Source organism: Urocampus carinirostris, chromosome 15, assembly GCF_059441175.1.
Source record: "Urocampus carinirostris isolate Australia breed hairy pipefish chromosome 15, RoL_Ucar_1.0, whole genome shotgun sequence".
NCBI lineage: Eukaryota > Metazoa > Chordata > Actinopteri > Syngnathiformes > Syngnathidae > Urocampus > Urocampus carinirostris.
This window is the reverse complement of record NC_142363.1, coordinates 33,653,852-33,673,189: the sequence shown is the minus strand read 5'-3', so window position 1 is coordinate 33,673,189 and position 19,338 is coordinate 33,653,852. Positions and strand designations below refer to the sequence as shown.

Sequence of the window (19,338 nt, the reverse complement as noted above, 5' to 3'; positions counted from 1 at the left end):
ATCGTTCACATGTTTCTCATCAAAAGTCGCCGTGACCCAGCCAAGTTCCTGCCAGCTTCGCAAGGAGTTCCAAACCAAGCGGAGTATTATTGCTTCGCTGACATTTAAACTCGGGAGAAACAAGCCGGGAATTTCCTGTCCAAACAATTGTGTCCTCATTCTGTCGATAAGCTCCGACTTCATTATTCCACAACACGACCTCTTTTTGTCCCCGACTACATCTACTCTCCCGTTCTGGCTTACGACCCCGGCCACGCCTTGCCCTCCTAGTCCCGGCTACCGACCCGTTTTTCCGTCCCTGATATCGCCATTGCGAAGTTACAGAAGATCCACTTCCGCGTTCGGAGCACCATCCGAGTACAATAGCGACTTGCTTCCCGCGTCCAGCGAACACTGGATCGTGGGCGCAGCCCTTTTTCTTTCCTTTAATAAAACTTGTGAGAAACGTAACCGTTCTGTTCCTGACATACAGTCAGTTTGAGGAAGAAGAGGAAAGTTAAAGACAGAGAGCTGCTGAAGTCTTGGCGTTGGTGTTAGCATTAGCAACGTTTTACTTGCTCTCGTAAGCTAGTCCAGGGTCTCCTCTTTCAAGATGAGATATACATTTTGTGACTTAGATGAAAAGGTCTCAATTTCTAATATAACAACTTATCATGTTATTACTATGTTGTTACTATTTTATTACCGGGTTCATTATTCGAAGTAGGCCTAAATAGGCCCAGTCAACCACAAAAAAAAGTCATTTTCCTAGAAAATCACCAGCAATCTGGAAGGAGATCTTTTAGAAGTTTGCTAGAGAGCATGTTGGCCAAATTATTTTTCTTTCCACCATAATCTGCAAATTAATTCTTCACAAATCCCATTGTGGTATACCTATGACATAAATGAGTCTTTTTCAAATGTATAAGTAAATATTTGATTTAATTATTATTATAGAGATTATATTTTAGCTAGGAGTAGCAATAAACAATTTACTCTGGACCTATTTCTCTTCACCACGAGGAAAAAATCAGCATCCAAAAACGAGGCCAGTCATCTGCCACATTGAATCGTGACATTATCAATAATAAACCAGCATTTTTCTGCCTGGCGGCGCGGGGGCCACTCATCCGTATCCCTTTTTTTGCGAGGGCGTCGGAGGACAGAAGAAAGGATACGGAAACAAAAAAATCCTCGCCGTTTTTGCCTGTGCCGTGCCCACCTACTCGTTTTATTTTCCTTGAAGCGGACGCAGGCGCTATTATTTACGGGCAGCATTTAGTAATGAGTCACGAGTCGGCACATCTGCGGTAACGTGACGTCATGGCGCGGAATAATTTTGACGGCGACACACAAATAAGGAAATGCTTTTGTTTTCATTGTGATATGGATTGTTGTTAGCACTGCAGATGTTTGAATTTCGTAACAAGAAATTTGTCAACAAGAAATTGTGTCATGATTACCGATTGGTCCTGTCTGTCCTCTGTTGTCAGTCCGTCTGTGAACCTCTGTGTATACAAGGCAAGCATTTTTCGACCCTGACTCTCGCCTGTCCCGTTTTTGCCCCCGTTTGTCTCCGTCTACGACCTGTTTTGCTCCTGACCACGCCTGCTCTCCCGTCCCGGCTTACGACCCATTTTCGATGAATGAATGAAAACTTTATTTCGAACATTAAAATAAAAACAGAAAAAAACCAATAACTCAACAACAAAATAATGTTACTGTCATAATTGCCGATTCAAGGCAACTATGACTGCCCAATTGGCGCCAAAGGCCCTGAGAGCTGATTGGTTAAGAGACTCTTTTTAAACCCCCGGCTTCCAAGAGTCAGCCGTCAGATCGTTGTGAACCGATGCTCCCAGCTAGGCAAGCTCATACCTTCAGACATTTTTCCTGCCCTGTTTTCTCCTACCATTGCCAACCTGTTTCTGGACCTGTTTATGCCCTGTTCTGCCATCCCGACATCCGACCTGTTTTGCCGCGCTTCCTGCCTGACACCTGTTGCCAACCTCGTTTCTGAACTCGATACCGCCCTTGCTCTCCAGTCCTGGCTAACGACCAGTATTCCTGCAAGTCTACGATTATCCTCGCTCGACACGGAAGTGCCACTTCTGCGTTTCCAGCCACCTGCTACCCTTGTCCGTCAACCATCGGATCGTGGAAGCAAGCCCTTCTCTCCCTCTTTATCAATAAAACTGAGTAAACGAACGCTACTGGGTCCTGTGTCTGTTTCTGGTCCGTGACAGTCACATAATATGTTCGAAAAGGGGTAGTAAGAAGCAGATGCTTATAATCCCTACCCCTTCATCTTCCCTATAAATACACTGATGATAATAACAACAATAGTAATAATTTTAATAACAACAGTTATGATATGACAATAGCAACAATAACAACAAAGTTAACCATTGATCCCGACTACGTCTATTCTCCCGTCCTGTTTTTACGACTTGTTTCCAATCCCGTCCACGTTTTTGCTCTCTTGTCCCGGCCATCGACCTGTTTTTCCATCCCTGACACCGCCATCGCCCGCTACGGAAGATCCACTTCCGTATTTGGATCACAATCAGATTGCGAGAGCGACTTTCTTCATGCGTCTAGAGAACACCGGATCGTGGGTGCTGACCTTCCTCTCTCTATCTCAATAAACTTGTGAGAAACGTTACACCATTGGGCCCTGTTTCAGTTCTGGTCCTGACAAATCGACCCCGACTACGTCTATTCTCCCATCCTGGCTTACGAATCATTTCCGATCCTGACCTGGTTTTTGCTCTCCTGTCTCGGCTATTCGGTATTTGGATCACAATCCCTTTGCGAGAGCGACTTGCTTCCCGCGTCTAGCGAACGCCGGATCATGGGCGCTGCCCTTCCTCTCTCTATCTCAATAAACTTGTGAGTAATGTTACACGATTGGGTCCTGTTTCCGTTCTGGTCCTGACAAATCAGTTATCAGATTCAATTGTTGGCGAGTAAGAGTACAATGACGCTTTAACCTGAAAAACAACAGCGACCATGATGTGAAGGTGCTGTATCTGAGACGGATCAGGAGGCTTCTCCTGCTACTGGCCTGCAGCCAAGTGGCTAACATGTATGGCTAGAGAAGAAAAGAGTGGAAAAAGTGGCTTTTGTAGTGACGGCCAAATATGTCAGCTTTTCATATATGACCAATATCTTAACTTCTGTGTCTTCAAACATGTTTATGAGATTGTACTGTCAGGACCAGAACAGAGACAGGACCCACTTGCGTTACGTTTCTCTGTTTTATTGGAAGAATGGAAAGGGTTGCACCCACGATCCGGTGATCGCTGGTCGCGGGCAGCAGGTCGCTCTGAACGCAGAAGTGGGACTTCCATGGCGAGCGATGACGGTGTCGGGAACGGAAAAAAACAGGTTAGTAGCCGGGACAGGAGAGCAAAAAAAGTGGTCGGGATCGGAAACGAGTTGAAAGCCAGGAGGGGAGAGTAGCTGTGGTCAGGATCAAAAAACGGGTTGAAGATAGGGAACAGACGGGAGCAAAAACAGGTGGGAGTCTGTGTCGAGAAAGGCTTGCCTAGTGTTAACTGAGGTTCGCAGACGGACTGACAACCGATGACAGGAGACGGGGGTTTTGACTAATAGAATGATATAAGTGGGCTTCATACAAGCAAAGTGCATGCAATTTTTGACAAAAAAATATTCATATGAAAGAATAATCAACTAGCACCATGGGTATTTGGACTTTTGCAACATACAGGAGAATCTTGTCCCGAGTTTCTTCCCACATTTAGGCCCCGCCCCTACATCCAGGCTCCGCCTACTCACTTTGGTGCTACCCGTGTTATAAAATATGCATGTACTCTCCTGACCAACATTTCAAAGTGATTTATTCTCGGCACGTACCAGTTCACTTAAAATCCATTCTCTTTTTTTATACTAATGAGCTTTTACTCGTACGTGTAATTATCCATAAAAATATCAAATTCAACCGGGAAAGGGGTGAGGAGGCTATGAATAGCTGCACAATATGTCTGAATATTTTATGAGCTGTTCTATTTATAGCCGTACGTCTGTTTTCCAGCCATGAATGTGCTACATTGAGGAGGTGGAAAAATCCTTTTAGTGCATGAGGACTTTGTGGGCACACATTTCAATGAGACACATTTGTGTCACGAGCGAGGGACCCAAATGCGGAACGTTTCACACGATGCTTTGTTAAGGGATCGGGGAAGTCAGGGCGAGAGGAAAAAGACAGCAATAAGGGGCTCGCTGGGCAGGAGGAATGGGAAGCCTTCGTGAACGAAGCGTGGTCAGAGATCGGAACAAGTCGGGTGGCCGGTATGAGCGGGAAGCCAGGGATCGGGAATGGATACAGGAAACAGAATTGGGATAAGGGTAGCCGGGATAGGAAAACGGAGTTTGGACCGGGGTTTGATACAGGAAACAGAATCGGCATACGGGTAGCCGGGATAGGAGAATGGAGCTTGGATCAGGGATCGATACAGGAAACAGAATCAGGGTACGGGTAGCCAGGACAGGAGAACGGAGCTTGGATCGGGAATCGATACAGGAAACAGAAACAGGATACGGGTAGCCGGGAGAGTGGAACAGGGCTTGGATCGGGGGTCGATACAGGAAACAGAATCAGGATATGGGTAGTTGGGACAGGGAACGAAGCTTGGATCGGGGATCGATACAGGAAGCAGAATCAGGGTACGGGTAGTCGGGACAGGAGAACGGAGCTTGGATCGGGATTGATATAGGAAACAAAATCAGGATACGGGTAGCCGTGACAGGAGAACGGAGCTTGGATCAGGGATCAATGCAGGAAACAGAATTGGGATATGGGTAGCCGGGACAGAACGGAGTTTGGATTGGGGATCGATACAGGAAACAGAGTCAGGATACGGGTAGCCGGGACAGGAGAAGAGAGCTTGGATCGGGGATTGATACAGGAAACAGCATTGAGATACGGGTAGCCAGGACAGGAGAACGGAGCTTGGATCGGGGATCGATACAGGAAACAGAATCGGCATACAGGTAGCCGGGACAGGAGAACGAGTGACACTGAAATAGGAATCTGGAGCAGCGAACAATAACAATAGCGGCTAGCGGTGAGGCGTAGCCTGCAACTGGGTGGCTAACAGTGGCTAGAAAAAGAAACAATGGGAAAAAGTGGAAAATGCCTTAATCACGGGACTCAGTGACTTTATGAGCGAGTACACATGTTTTTGCTTATTTAATTAGATCAAACTGTCACTTGCTTTCCAAAGTTCAAGATTGCCGAGTCTGTTCATCCAGGCATGTGGCACTTTTTTACCACTGTTTCCTTCTTTGGCCACTTATATTTGTCAATGGCTTTCAGGCTATGTTTCACTACTACCCATTGTTTGCTGCTCCAGCTTCGTCCTTAAGTGTCACTTGCCTTCCACAATTGATCATGCAAGCGAAGATTGCCGAATCTGTTCATCCAGGCATGTGTTTTTTTTTGTTACCACTGTTTCCTTCTTTAGCCGCTCATGTTAGGCTCTTGGCTTTATGCAATGGCTTGAAGCTGGCAGCTATTTTTAACTGCCCCCGCTTCGTCCCTCAGTGTCAATAGCCTTCCACAGCTGGTCATGCAAGCAAACGCTGCTGAGTGCCGTGATTCAGGTATTTGGCTATTTTCTTTTATTACTGTTTCCTTCTTTGGCCACTCTCGTAGCCCCTTGCCTCACCGCTGGCCACCATTGTTAGCTACCTCTCGTAATGTTTTACTGGTCTTCTTAGTAGCTTCTTCTGCGAGCCACTAAAGTTAGTAATTTCTACCAGCTCTGAGCAACACTATCGTTTCAGTCTTTTCAGCTGCTTTTAGTGTATCCAGCTTACTCAGATTAACTGTCATGACCAGAATGGAAACAGGACCCAATTGCGTAGCGTTTACCACAAGTTTTATTGAAGGAAAGAGGAAGGGCTGCGCCTTCGATGCGGTGTTCGCTGGACGCGGGAATCAAGTCGCTCTCGTATTCGGATTGTGATCCGAACATGGAAGTGGATCTTCCGTAGCGAGCAAAGGCGGTGACGGGGATGGAAAAACGGGTCGGTAGCCGGGACTGGTAGAGCAAGACATGGTCGGGGTCGGAAACGAGGCGTAAGCCAGAACGGGAGAGTAGACGTAGTCAGGGACAAAAGAGGTCGTAAGCTGGGACGGGAGAGCAGACGAGGTCGGGATCAAAACAAGTCGTAGCCAGAGACAGATGGGAGAAAAAACGGGACGGGTGGGAGTCAGGGTCGAAAAAGGCTTGCCTAGTATACACTGAGGTTCGCAGACGGACTGACAACAGGGGACAGACAGGATTGGGTACAAATAGTGACAGGGAGCCAATCAGAACCTGCGGCAGTTGAGTCACATCCGTAATCAAGACATTAACACCATCTTTCATGTCCTGTTGCTAGCTGAAATTTGTCCTTGCTCACGCAAGAAAACATGATAATAGTCTTTCGAATTTTGCCGAGTGTTACCCTTCGGGCTTCCGTAGTGTGTCTTCTTCCAACGCACACAGTTCAGCTCCATCATAAGCTACAACGACCCCTAGTGGTCAATTATTACACACCAATTTCTCTTCCAATTTGTTAAAAGTACGCGTCGCCATGGGGACCTGGAAACAGAATTCACACATTATGAGCGAAGAAATGAGCAGATGGAGCTTTATGGAGTATAAGAGGAAATTATATTACAGTGAATGTAAAGGCAATGTGTGTTTTCATTTTGCAAGTAAGAAGTTATACACTCAAAATCCCGAGGATTGAAATCCCTAAACAGACCAGGAACGGAGACAGGACCCAATAGCGTTCGTTTTACTCAGTTTTTATTAAGAAAGAATGCAGTGCTTGCATCCACGATCCGATGATCGTCGGTAACGGGTAGCAGATGACAGGAACGCGGAAGTGTCACTTCCGTGTCGAGCGAGGGTCCTTGTTGACAGCGAGAAAACAGGTCGATGGCCAGGACGGGGGAGCAAAACAGAAACGGGTCCAGAAAAGAGGTCGGCAACAGGTATCAGGCAGGAAACAGGGCAAAACAGGTCGATGGCCGGGACGGAGGAGCAAAAGCAGAAACGGGTCCAGAAACAGGTCGGCAACAGGTATCGGGCAGGAAAATGGCAGGAAAATGTCGGAGAGTACAAAAGCTTGCTTAGCTGAGAGCATAGGTTCGCAGGCGGTCTGACGGCTTCCTTTCGGAAGACGGGAGTTTAAAAAGAGTCCGTCAAGTCACATTTATTTATATAGCCCTTAATCACAAAAATGTCTCAAAGGACTGCACAGGATGGTAATCCCCCTTCCAGGATTGACCAGGGTGAATCACAATTAGCATTACTGTACACAGAATAGTAAACACTAGGTAAGATGTTGAAAATGTCAGGAAAGAGCATGACACCAACGACGCCCCCAGCCTGTAAACTAGTCCAGAAAGTCTATGACGGCCACGATGTAGCTTCCCATCTCTGCCAGCTGGTCCATGCAGGCGTTCACATGCTTCAGGTCGGACGCTGGTCCGCTGACTCATCTCCAATCGTCCTTCTCCTTCGTATCAGCTAGGCAGGCAGTCGGGAAAAGACAGGACAATACAGAATATGAGGTGGGCATCAATCTTAAGCTTTGGAATAGAAGTGTGTCTTAAGCCTCGATTTAAAAACTTCCGTTGAGGTTGCAGATCTTATCTCCGGAGGCAGGGCGTTCCATAACACCAGGGCCCGGATGGAGAACGCTCTCGAGCCTGCAGACTTCTTGGCTCTCGGAGTCACAAGTAGACCGGCATTTTCCGAGCGCAGACTCCGTGCAGGAACATAGGGGGAAATCAAATCAGAGAGATAAGAGGGTGCAAGCCCATGCAATGAAAATGAAATGAAATGAAATGAAATGAACATTTATATGTCAATAAGAGAACCTTAAAGTCACATCTTAAGTGGACTGGGAGCCAGTGCAAGTTGGCCAACACAGGAGTAATATGCTCAAACGTTTTGGTCTTAGTCAAAAGTCTAGCTGCCGCATTCTGAACCAGTTGCAAACTTTTGATGCTAGACATCGGGAGACCAGAAAGCAATATATTACAGTCATCAAGCCGAGAAGTAATAAACGCATGAATTAAAACCTCTGCATCTGATTAAGACAGCATCGAACGAATCTTCGCAATATTAAGGAGGTGGTAGAAAGCTATTCTAGTAATATTTTTCGCGTGTAACTGAAACGACAGATTAGGATCAAATATAACACCTAGATTTTTGACCGAGTCACTATGGGTGATATTACATTTGTCTAGGTTCAGGGTAGTGTTTGAAAACAACTGACGACAGTGAGTGAGAACAGCCAATCAGGTCCCGTGGCTGTGCCAGTAATCATGACATTTTGTTGTATTTGCAGCATTCCATTGACGCCGTGAGCGCCGGGGTGAGTCCCATAGGCGACACTTCCTACAACTCCAGTTACTGGGACCTGGCCAGTGCTTTCTTCTTTGCGGGAACCGTCATCACAACCATTGGTATGTTAATACATCCCCGTCGGGAATATTTTAAAAACGATACATTCGGACACTTTAACTCAATATTTTCATATTGATTAAAACCGTAATCATCATAACATGATTTCCGCCATGATTGAATTCATTGCTATCGAGTATAACCAGACCGAAGATCGGACGATAACAAATGTCTTTTCCCTTAAGGACGACTTCATTATTGACTTTCGGTGATCTTGTTTCGCCCTGGATTGTTACGTAAGGCCTGGTACTGACGATGTTGCATAAGCGCATCATCATATGTTAAATGTGCCAACGCCTTCCTTCATTTCCATCCTTTGGAGCACCTTTCGATGACCTCGTTAGCATTTTATTAGCTTGTCGCTAAAGCTAAGTTCAATGATTCTGTGGAATGAATACTGTTTTATAGTACAGTGATACGACAAAACGGTACTTGAACGAGTCTGTATCCGAACAAAGCGGTATTATCTAAAATTTGACCAATTTTTGCTTCGGTATTTGTAGTTTTAACATTTCCTAAACTGCATTCTGACTCCGAAGACACTTCACGTGTCTTGTCTAATTGCTTACAGTTGGAGCATATTCAAAAGTCAGGGAAATTTAATGAGCCCAGCGACGAGTGTAGTCTACGTATCAATTTATTTAGCCCAATCAAAGAGTTGAACAAATCGGATTTTTCGTCCTTGCCAATTACAACCGTGTGGAGAAAGAGAGCGACGAGGTCTCCTCCTCTTATCACCCATGCCGATGAAATGTTCACGCCCCAAGACAAAGCCTCTGGCTGATTGCATCAACACGGCGCGGACCGAATTTCCCAATAGTCCTTTGAAGCTTGGGAGAGGGGAGATAGGTCATCGCCCTCTGGACAGAATGGGGCATGACACTCACATTCTAACCCCCCAGGCAAAGTTATAAGTCATTGTTATCTGCGCAGACTGAAATAAAGACACATTCCAAAACACAGGCGGTTTACGACACCCTTCTAAAAAGTTGCACTCAAGGCTGAGGTCAAACTTAGGACAAGTATTTTTTAATATAAGTGGAATAAAACAGTGTATAAAATAGTCTATAACTTCAGTATTCTAACAGTGTCTTGGATGCTATTGCCCAGTCGGTTAGCATCATTTCGAGAGAGATCGTCAGTCTGACAACACGTCTTGAGGATTTATTGTGATTTTGTGTGTTTTTATTGCCTTTTTTGCCAATAACAATGGCTTCTAAGTAAGATAGTGATAGAGGAAACGGCAAAAACACTGATTAAATTAAAGAAGAAAATCATTGCGAAAGAGGAAAATGGTGCACAAGTGTCTGTCATTGACTGATATTCAAAGATACAGTAAATAAAGCTTTAAAATTGTCAGGAACCGGAACAGGATCAGGACCCAAATGCGTGACGTTTCTCACACAAGCCTTTTATTTTACGGGAAATGGGGAGTCATGCACGTTCTAGCGTAAAAATTAAATTAAAACTAAGAAAAACGCACGTAAGTGGGCCCTGTCTTCGTTCTGGTCCTGACAAAATCATTCTTCATTTAATGTCTAAAGTTAAATGCGGAATTAACGTCTCTTTGCTCAGTTTGCTAGCAAACAGCAGGCAAAAGGGGTTATTTGTTTGTCAGTAGTCATATGAACTATTATTTGGGATTGCTCCAATCGGTGTCCAAGAAACAGAAGGCAGTTATCTTTAAACCAGATGGTATCACGTTTCTGTTTCAAATATTGGTACCGCCCAAAGGGGGGTTTCTTTCTTTCTCTTTCTTTGTTCTGCCTAAATAAATGCAGTTTAGTAGGGGAAGGGCCACCCAGAGTTAGGAGCGCGTCCAAGGAGACGGACGTAAGTTTCCTCCTCTTCTGGCCCCTCCCCCTCTCCAACTGCCAGTTGTAAAAAAAAAAAGGCGAATGCTTGGTGTATCTTTTCTAGCGTCAGCAACTTGTAAATAGCTCTCCCACAACATAAAGAGGTCGATTTAGACCCCAAAGTTTGAGTGTACTTGCGCCATTAAAGTGACAAGCAGGGTTGGGTAGGGTTACTTTAACTGGATTACTTTCAATGGCTTTTGGATTACTCCAATACCAAATATGCTAATAAAAGACAAAAGAAACTAAATATGAATAAAATGATGACTCACAACACGTGGTAAGCTTTCTCTCCTGGCTTTGATCTCTTTGATCTCCGGCAAAACGAACATAAAACGCGACAGAAACAAAATGAAAATAAATCCAAACAGCTTGCCAACATCATTTTTGCCATTCCATGTATTCTGTTACTCCCAAAGCCTGTACAAAATTTTGTAATTTTATTCATATTCACCGTAAATTCCAGACTATAGAGCACACCTGATTATAAGCCGCACCCACCACATTTTAAGAGGAAAACCGATTTTGTACATACACAAGCCGCACTTGTATATAAGCCGCATGCGCCCACATTTAAACATGTAACACAAACACCAAATTAACCCAAACCCGACTTCAAGTCCCGCGATTGAAACTAAATGTCCCTTATTAAAGTCCACAGTCCAATAATCACAGTCGGCAAAATGATACCGGTACTTAAGGTTTGATGCAGACCTGCAGAGTCCGGGTCCCGTTGGAAGTAATCCAAGGAAAAAAGTGTATATTTCCAAAGGTAAGCGTGGGAAAAATATATCAGATGAACACATTTACTCACGCAACTCCTTTTTCTTGAACCAACTTTTTACCCCCTCTTCTTTCCTTGTCTGTCCTTCACCTTTAGCGGTCCCGCCTTAAACCCGTCACCCCGTGTTTGTTCCGCCCCTCCTTTTTCATTCACCCGTGCAAAACATATCAGAATAAGTGTCTAAAATAAATACAAATAAATACATTACAAAAATATACAGTTGCAAATACATATTATACATGGGTTACACATATTTACAAAGAAAGACGGTACACCGAGAGAGTTTTCAAGGCTTTAATAATAAAAATATAACTTTCAACCCAAACGGTCCCTCACCTTTAGCGGTCCCCCGTAAACCCGTCACCCCGCGTTTGTTCCGCCCCTCCTTTTTCATTCACCCGTGCAAAACATATCAGAATAAGAGTCTAAAATAAAAACAAATAAATACATGACAAAAATATACAGTTGCAAATACATATTATACATGGGTTACACATATTTACAAAGAAAGACGGTAATAATAATGATATAGCTTTCATCCCAAACGGTGACTGTGACAGGGCAGTTAATGGTAGCAACACTCGAGCGCTGCTGGCGGCCGTTAGAAAAATGACATAAATTGGCCGCATCACTGAATAAGCCGCAGGGTTGAAAGTTAGGGAAAAAAGTAGCGGCTTATAGTCCGGAATTTACGGTAGTTTCTTTTGTCTTTTATTAGCATAATTGGTATTGGAGTCATCCAAAAGTAATGGAAAGTAATCCAGTTAAAGTAACCCTACCCAACCCTGGTCTTTAGGTTACGGAAACATCGCCCCCAGCACAGAGGGAGGCAAGATCTTCTGCATCCTTTACGCCATCTTCGGCATCCCTCTCTTCGGCTTCCTGCTGGCGGGGATCGGAGATCAGTTGGGGACGATTTTCGTGAAAAGTATCTTGAGAGTGGAGAAGATCTTCCGGGTAAGTATCGAGAAAATCCTGCCGTGGCTTCATTATTGTGACTGTGCCTCGGTTCCTTACAGCAAAAACACAAACGGATCAGTCAGACCAAGATCCGGGTGACATCCACCATCCTTTTCATCTTTGCCGGTTGCATCGTCTTTGTCACCTTCCCCGCCATCGTCTTCAAACACATCGAGGGCTGGACCACGCTGGAGGCCATCTACTTCGTGGTTATTACTCTCACTACAGTGGGGATCGGCGACTATGTGGCAGGTGCGGATTAGGTCCTAGGACACAGGCAATGTTCCCTGGAATTTTCCCCAGGTCTGAGCATTCACACAAAGTCGGTGAGCAACGCTTGAAACAACAGTGAGCAACGGCAATCCCAAGTGTGGCAACTAAATCATTATCAAACATGTCCAAAACTTGACATCAAGTTACATTTTGTGGAGTTTCCGGCAATGCAAAATTATTTTTAACTTTTGAATGAATTGACTCATGTACTATCGCAAAGGTTGTACGGCCTTCAAACGGCGTTTGTTCTTACAATTCTTTCACAAGATATCCATTTCTTTTAGTTCCTGATATATTTTGTCGCATAATATTAACATTTTTGGGGGCTTATTGAGTCGGTTGTAAGATACAGAACTGTACTTAATTACATTTTTGTGTGGAAGTACAATGATTCACTTGATCTCATCTCATCTCATTAGCCGTACCGCTTATCCTCATTAGGGTCGCAGGGGGGCTGGAGCCCATCCCAGCCATCTCCGGGCAGTGGGCAGGGGACACCCTGAACTGGTTGCCAACCAATCGCAGGGCACACAGGGACAGACAACTCACTCGCTCATTCACACCTAGGGACAATTTGGACCGGGCAATTCACCTGAAATGCATGTTTTTGGGATGTGGGAGGAAACCGGAGTGCCCGGAGGAAACCCACGCAAGCACGGGGAGAACATACAAACTCCGCACAGGAAGTCTGGAGCTGGATTTGAACCCACGACAGGTTCCCATGACATGAACTGTGCCGCCGTGCACTTGATATAATTGGAAATTATTTGAATGCAACACAAACTTTTTCTTCTTTTTTCTGTGTTTTTTTTCTACCTTTTTAAAAAAATTCCTTTAAAAAAATCTCATTGTGTTTATTTTTTCCGAGCTGTTACTTTTTTCTTTTTGTCCTCTATTTGTTTTTTTCCTACGTTTCTTTATTTTCTTTTTTCTGGCTCTTTTCTAAATTTTTCCTTCTTTTTTTCTCTTCCTTTTGTTTCTTTTTTTTCTCAGCTTTTCACTACTTTTTCATTTTGGTATTACTTTCTTTTTTGTTCTATTCCCCCCCTTCCTTTAAGTCATTTTGTGCAAAATTTTACATCATATTTGTTCATATTGGGATTAAAGAAGCAAAAACAACCCGAAGAGCCGTTTAGGACCCGAAAGAGCCGGTTCCTTTTAGTGAGCCGAGCCGAAGAAGCCGGATCTCGACAAACTCTACTAACTTTACTCAACTTCGTTCTACTTCAACTCTCCCCCTCTCTTCAAAATACCGCATTTAGGACACAACGTCGGGGAAACCTGTGTATTTTTACCTTCATTCTTTATACCTTCTTTCTTTTTTTTCATGGCTTTTTTCTAAATTTTTCCTTCTTTTTTTCCTCTTCCTTTTGTTTCTTTTTTTCTCAGCTTTTCACTACTTTTTCATTTTGGTATTATTTTCTTTTTTGTTCTATTCCCCCTTTCCTTTAAGTCATGTCGTGCATAATTTTACATCATATTTGGTCATGTTGGGATTAAAGAAGCAAAAACGACCTGAAGAGCCGTTTAGGACCCGAAAGAGCCGGTTCCTTTTAGTGAGCCGAGCCAAAGAAGCCGGTCCTCGACAAACTCTACTAACTTTACAAAATTTCGTTCTAATTCGACTCGACTTCAAAATAGCGCATTTAGGACACAACGTCAGGGGAACCTGTGTATTTTTACCCTCATGCACTGTAACTTTGACTTGAGTCGCTTCTTAATTAGTAATTTTGAGCCCTCATTTTTGTGCGCTGGCTAGATTTTCTTGTGCGCTGAGCACAAGGTGTCAAACAGGCGGCCCGCGGGCCAGATAAGGCCCGCCAATGGTTTAAATCCAGCCCGCAAGACAACAGTGAGAGAAGCAAAAGAGGAAAATGAGCTGTAGTTTAAAATATTTCCACCGGATGTCACCGAAGCCAGTTAACACTCGCAAAACAATTGTGGTGGTATTTTTCCATTTCTCTCTGACTCACTTCTTTTTTATTTATTTCTCCCTCTTTTTCTTTCTCCTGTTCACTCTCTCTTTCTTTCTCTTTTCTCTATTTCTCTCTCACTCTTTATTTTTCTCTGTCTTGCTCTCGTTCCGTTTTCTCTCTCTAATTTACACTTTAATTCTCTTTCTTTCTATTTTTCTCTTTCTTTCTCCCCCTTTTTTCTTTCTATTTTTTGACCTCTCTCACCTCACTTTGTCTCTTTTTCTCCCGCTGACTCTTTTTTCTTTCTGTCGTTTCACTTCTCTTATTCTTTTTATCATTCTCTTTTTTCACTTTCTTTCACTATATTCATTTCCCCCTTCTTCTCCATTCATATCTCTATTCTGCCATCTCTTTTCCTCACACTGTTACTCTGTCTCCCTTGTTCTCCATATCTGTTTATCGCTCTCTTTCCCTCCCTCTCTTTCTCTGTCTTTTTCTCCCTCTCTCTTTCTCTTAATTTTACTAGTCTGGCCCCCGTGAGATTTTTTTCTAGCATTTGTGGCCCCCAGCTAAAACGAGTTTGACACCCCTGTCCTAGAAGATGTTCCCTCAGGTCCAAGAGGTCCTTCCTGATGTATTGCTTTGTTTTTCTCGCAGGGGGGAACCGCAGGATCGATTACATGGAGTGGTACAAGCCTCTGGTTTGGTTCTGGATCCTAGTGGGACTGGCTTACTTTGCGGCAGTCCTCAGCATGATTGGGGACTGGCTTCGAGTGTTGTCCAAGAAGACTAAAGAAGAAGTAAGTGTTGTTGGGAATCAAAAATGAAAATGTATCGTTTACCAAATAGTCCGAATGAGTTATCTGACTCCATTAACCAAACACAACCTACAATCACCCAACAATTTATGCGCGCTTGTTTCTTGAGGAAAAAATGAACATGACATTTTCACATGGGGGCAGATTTAATTTTATTAACAATTTAACTAAGTGTACTCCATCGAAAACGGCCGAATTAGTGTCGTTGGAGCCTCTGGGAAGCGCCGCTGCCACGAGCGGCTGCCTTTTCCAGCGGCTGCCCTATTGTTTTATTGTCTGCTCCTATCTTCGGTGTTTTTTCTTCCCGTTTTGACAACTACACTATGGATTACTTCTATCCTATGGACATGGGTTTTAGCGCACAAAAATGCGTCTGATCAAGGAATCAACTCCTTGCCCTGAAGAATTCTCGTGCCGGCGCGATGAAGGGGCCTATCGTGGAAGAAGAGCTAGCTAAGCGGCTAGCGGCGTTCTAAATCTCCGGTACCATCTGTAATCATGGTAAATGCGAACTCACGACCAAATAAGATCATCGAGTGCTGGTGGAAAACATCGAAGCGCACAGGGAGCGCAGTTGCTGTGTTTTGCGGAAACGTGGCTCACGTTTAGCATTCCGGACACTAACGTGTAGCCACCCGGAGCTACCCGGAGCTATCCGGCTTCAACGCCGCTAAACAGAGACACGAAAGCCGGGGGGAATCGGAGAGGAGGCGGACTTGCTAACACGAGGTGGTGTATCCCTGGATTTTCACAAAGAAAAGATTTCCCTCTGCCGCAGGGATGTCGAACTTTTTGGACTAGCGTGACGTCATCCACTACAAGCACCCCTAGGGCATCATGTTCATCTGTTAATAAACAACGGGGTAGACTGCTGGAAGTGTGAATTTGAACACTTCCAGCAGTCTACCCCTACGGGGATGAATAAAGTATCTATCTATCTATCTATCTATCTATCGATCTATCTATCTCTATCTTCTGAATCCTTTAGCTCTCTCCTATTCACCATCTTCTCCCCGCATAATGGCGTGCCGACTCCTCCCATGGGCGTGCCAAGGAAGCCCCCCTGGGCGTCGCGATGTCTGGAATACTCAAAACAACACCGAGCGTTGCTACGTCATCAGGGCCTTTCTGCGTCTGGATGTGCTGATTATCTTACCAGCCTTACGTCCCGTTCCCGCCGTTTCTGTAAACAACATTTTTCACCAGGGTGCCCTGACATTGAACTACATCCCAGTCAGTGAATATCTTTTGCATTAAATGTGATTTGTAGTCCATCGTATAAAATCCTTTATAGTCAAACGTATAAAATCCTTCAGTGTCTAGCTCCGTCCTGGTTTACGACTTTATTTCTAGAGAGGAGTTACTTTTGGAAAGTGTTAGGTTTAAGTCCCCAACATTTTTAATAAAACGCTCTGAAATAAAAGAAGACATAGAGAATCGGTCATTGAGAATTGGTTATTTTATTAATCATCATAATGAGAGCGGCGGAGACCAAGCTGTTACAAATCTCCTCCTCACTCTGAACAAGTCCCCGAACCCTCCCTTCTAATATTAAGGTTCTTGGTGAAAAACATCTTGAGTTATGGCATGCACAGGTCAGGGTGCACCCACTGGGATGTGAAAGAGACAGAAAAAACAACTCATGGCCTTGAAGAACAGCTTACGGCTAAAAACTATACAAAAAGGGCTGAGAACACTTATAACATATTAATGTCAACTGTAGGATAAATATAGGTATATAATTCCAACAGAAAGTGGTACCGACCATGGACAAGAGCTAAGACCAGACTAATCAGGACTGAAAGGAAGAAAATAACCTTATTAAATCATGGATCTGTCTTGAACCGCTGCTGCGAAAGACGCCATGTTCACAACAACATAGTTCTTGTCATTACTAGCTAAGTTGCATGTAACTATGTGATGGAAGTCAAGGAACTGGGCACGGGCTTTGACTGGGTCTTGTCAGGCTCTTTTGGCTAGCTCGTGTGATAGTATCATGTCAAATCCCTTTTCAGCAATTTACATGTGAAAATCACAGATTGTTCCTGTCAGGACCAGAACAGAAACAGGACCCACTTACGTAACGTTTCTCACAGTTTTATTGGGAGGAAGGGAAAGGAGTGCACACACGATCTGGAGATCGCTGGTCACAGGGAGTAGGTTGCTCAGATGCGGAAGTGGGACTTCCGTAGCGAGTGATGGCGGAGTCGGGAACAAAAAAAAAACGGGTCAGTAGAAGAGCAAAAACGTGATGGGGATCGGAAACGAGTCGAAAGCCAGGAGAGGAGAGTAGACGTGGTCGAGATCAAAAACGGATCGTTATCCAGGGCGGGAGAACAGATGTTGTCTAGCTCAAAACAGATCATAACGGGAGACTAACAGGAGCAAAAAAACAGGACAGGCGAAAAAGAGCATGCCGTGTAAAAACGGAGATTCGCAGATGGACCGACCAAAAGGGGACTGACAGAGTTTAAATACTGACCGGGAGCGAATCTGTCAACAAGCTGCAGCTGGCGCCACACGGGCGGGGCCAATTGGGCGCCATGGCAACCGTGACAGTTCCAGGTTTTTTGGGACGCAGGGACGCGGGCAAACCAGAACACTGGTCTGGGTTTTTTCCCAAGTAGTCCATCAAAGGTCGCTGTTTCTCACTGGTTCGCTTTGATTTTTCGACGCAACGGATCTAATAAAATGCTTCTAAATCCCTTCCAGGTCGGAGAGTTTAAAGCTCACGCAGCAGAGTGGAAAGCCAACGTGCGTGCCGAGTTCCGGGAGACGCGGCGGCGCCTGAGCGTGGAGATCCACGACAAGCTTCAGAGGGCCGCCACCATCCGTAGTATGGAGCGCCGCCAGCTGGGCCTGGAGCAAAGGGCCCAGTCGTTGGACGTCCTGTCTCCCGAGAAGAGGGCCATCTTTGCTAGCTTGGACAGCGGCCGTTACAAGACCTCCTCGCAGGAGAGCATCGACACCAAGCTCAACAACCTGCGGTTGAAGGGCGCCGGCGAGCCTTACGAGCGTCGCGGCATGGAACGGGCGCCACAGACCGCGTCCTCGTCGGAAGAGAACCTTTTCAACCTACGTTTTGGGACGCTCACCAAGATGGCCAGGCGCAACAAGAACCGCGAGATCCGGAGGAACATCCCTGGGGATTCCCGGCGGTCTAGCGTCGGGGTTAGCAACGGGAACGCCATGGTGGACGAAGAGCAGGGCGGGGAAGGAGGAGAGGACGGCGAGCTGGATGAGGACCACCAGGAGACCAAAGAGAGGAACATCAGTTTGACAAACCTGTCCCAGTATTCCATGGATCGCTCCAAGTTGAACGGGTGCAGACCGGAAGAATCCAAGCTGCAGGACGCTTAGGATCAGTGTGGTTGAGGTTCAAACTAAAAGACTTGTCCTTGTCTTGTGATCATTTCTGGATTCCATCGAGCATTTATCCCTGAATCAGTAAGGACTTTCCAAAACCAGAGTGGTTAGCATCCACAGCCTTGGTCTTTGGGTCCAGATCCAAAGATCCCCTCAGACACTATCTCAATAAGTGCATACAAGAACAGTCTAAAACCAGAATGTTCTGCTGTTCTCTGGAGAAACTCATCAAGTTGATGACCATAGACTCCCAAGAGGCTCAAGACCTCGGACCGTCCATGGAGATCCAAAGTCGGGATTGCGAAACTGTGAAAAAAAAAACGAACTCTACAGCTTCTTGCTTGAGTAAAGAATCAGGATAGTCAAGGTTGATATACACTGCCAGTCCACTCATGCTTGTTGGAGAAAAATCTAGAACCATGGTAGGGAACCAGAATCCTCAAGGACCAGTTTTTCAACATCTCCCTAGTTCAGGGGTGTCAAACTAATCTTAACTCGGGGGCCACACGATAGAACAGACATTCTCTCGGGGGGCCGGACTAGTAGATTAGAGAGAAAGAAAAAGAGAGAGAGAGAGAGAGAGAGACTAAAGAGATAAAAAGAGAAATAGAGCGAGAGAGAGAGAGAGACTAAAGAGATAAAAAGAGAAATAGTGAGAGAGAGAGAGGGAGAGAGAGACTAAAGAGATAAAAAGAGAAATAGAGAGAGAGAGAGAGAGACTAAAGAGATAAAAAGAGAAATAGAGAGAGAGAGAGAGAGAGAGACTAAAGAGATAAAAAGAGAAATAGAGAGAGAGAGAGAGAGAGACTAGAGATAAAAAGAGAAATAGAGAGAGAGAGAGAGAGACTAAAGAGATAAAAAGAGAAATGGTGAGAGAGAGAGAGAGAGAGAGAG

The 19,338-nt window shown here is 44.8% G+C and overlaps 1 protein-coding gene across 2 annotated transcripts in view; it reads left to right on the top strand.

Annotated features, from left to right (window-relative positions):
- The window catches only part of LOC148352209 (potassium channel subfamily K member 10-like), a 32,054-nt gene extending 13,042 nt beyond the window's left edge, over positions 1-19,012 (top strand). For both annotated transcript variants that reach the window (XM_088354320.1, XM_088354319.1), the window contains exons 3-7: positions 8,356-8,473; positions 11,908-12,068; positions 12,131-12,323; positions 14,918-15,060; positions 17,791-19,012. In XM_088354320.1, coding sequence (XP_088210446.1) covers positions 8,356-8,473; positions 11,908-12,068; positions 12,131-12,323; positions 14,918-15,060; positions 17,791-18,438 — 1,263 coding nt within the window. In that variant the 3' untranslated portion in view covers positions 18,439-19,012. The remainder of the gene's footprint in view (positions 1-8,355; positions 8,474-11,907; positions 12,069-12,130; positions 12,324-14,917; positions 15,061-17,790) is intronic.
- Positions 19,013-19,338: the final 326 nt, after the last annotated feature.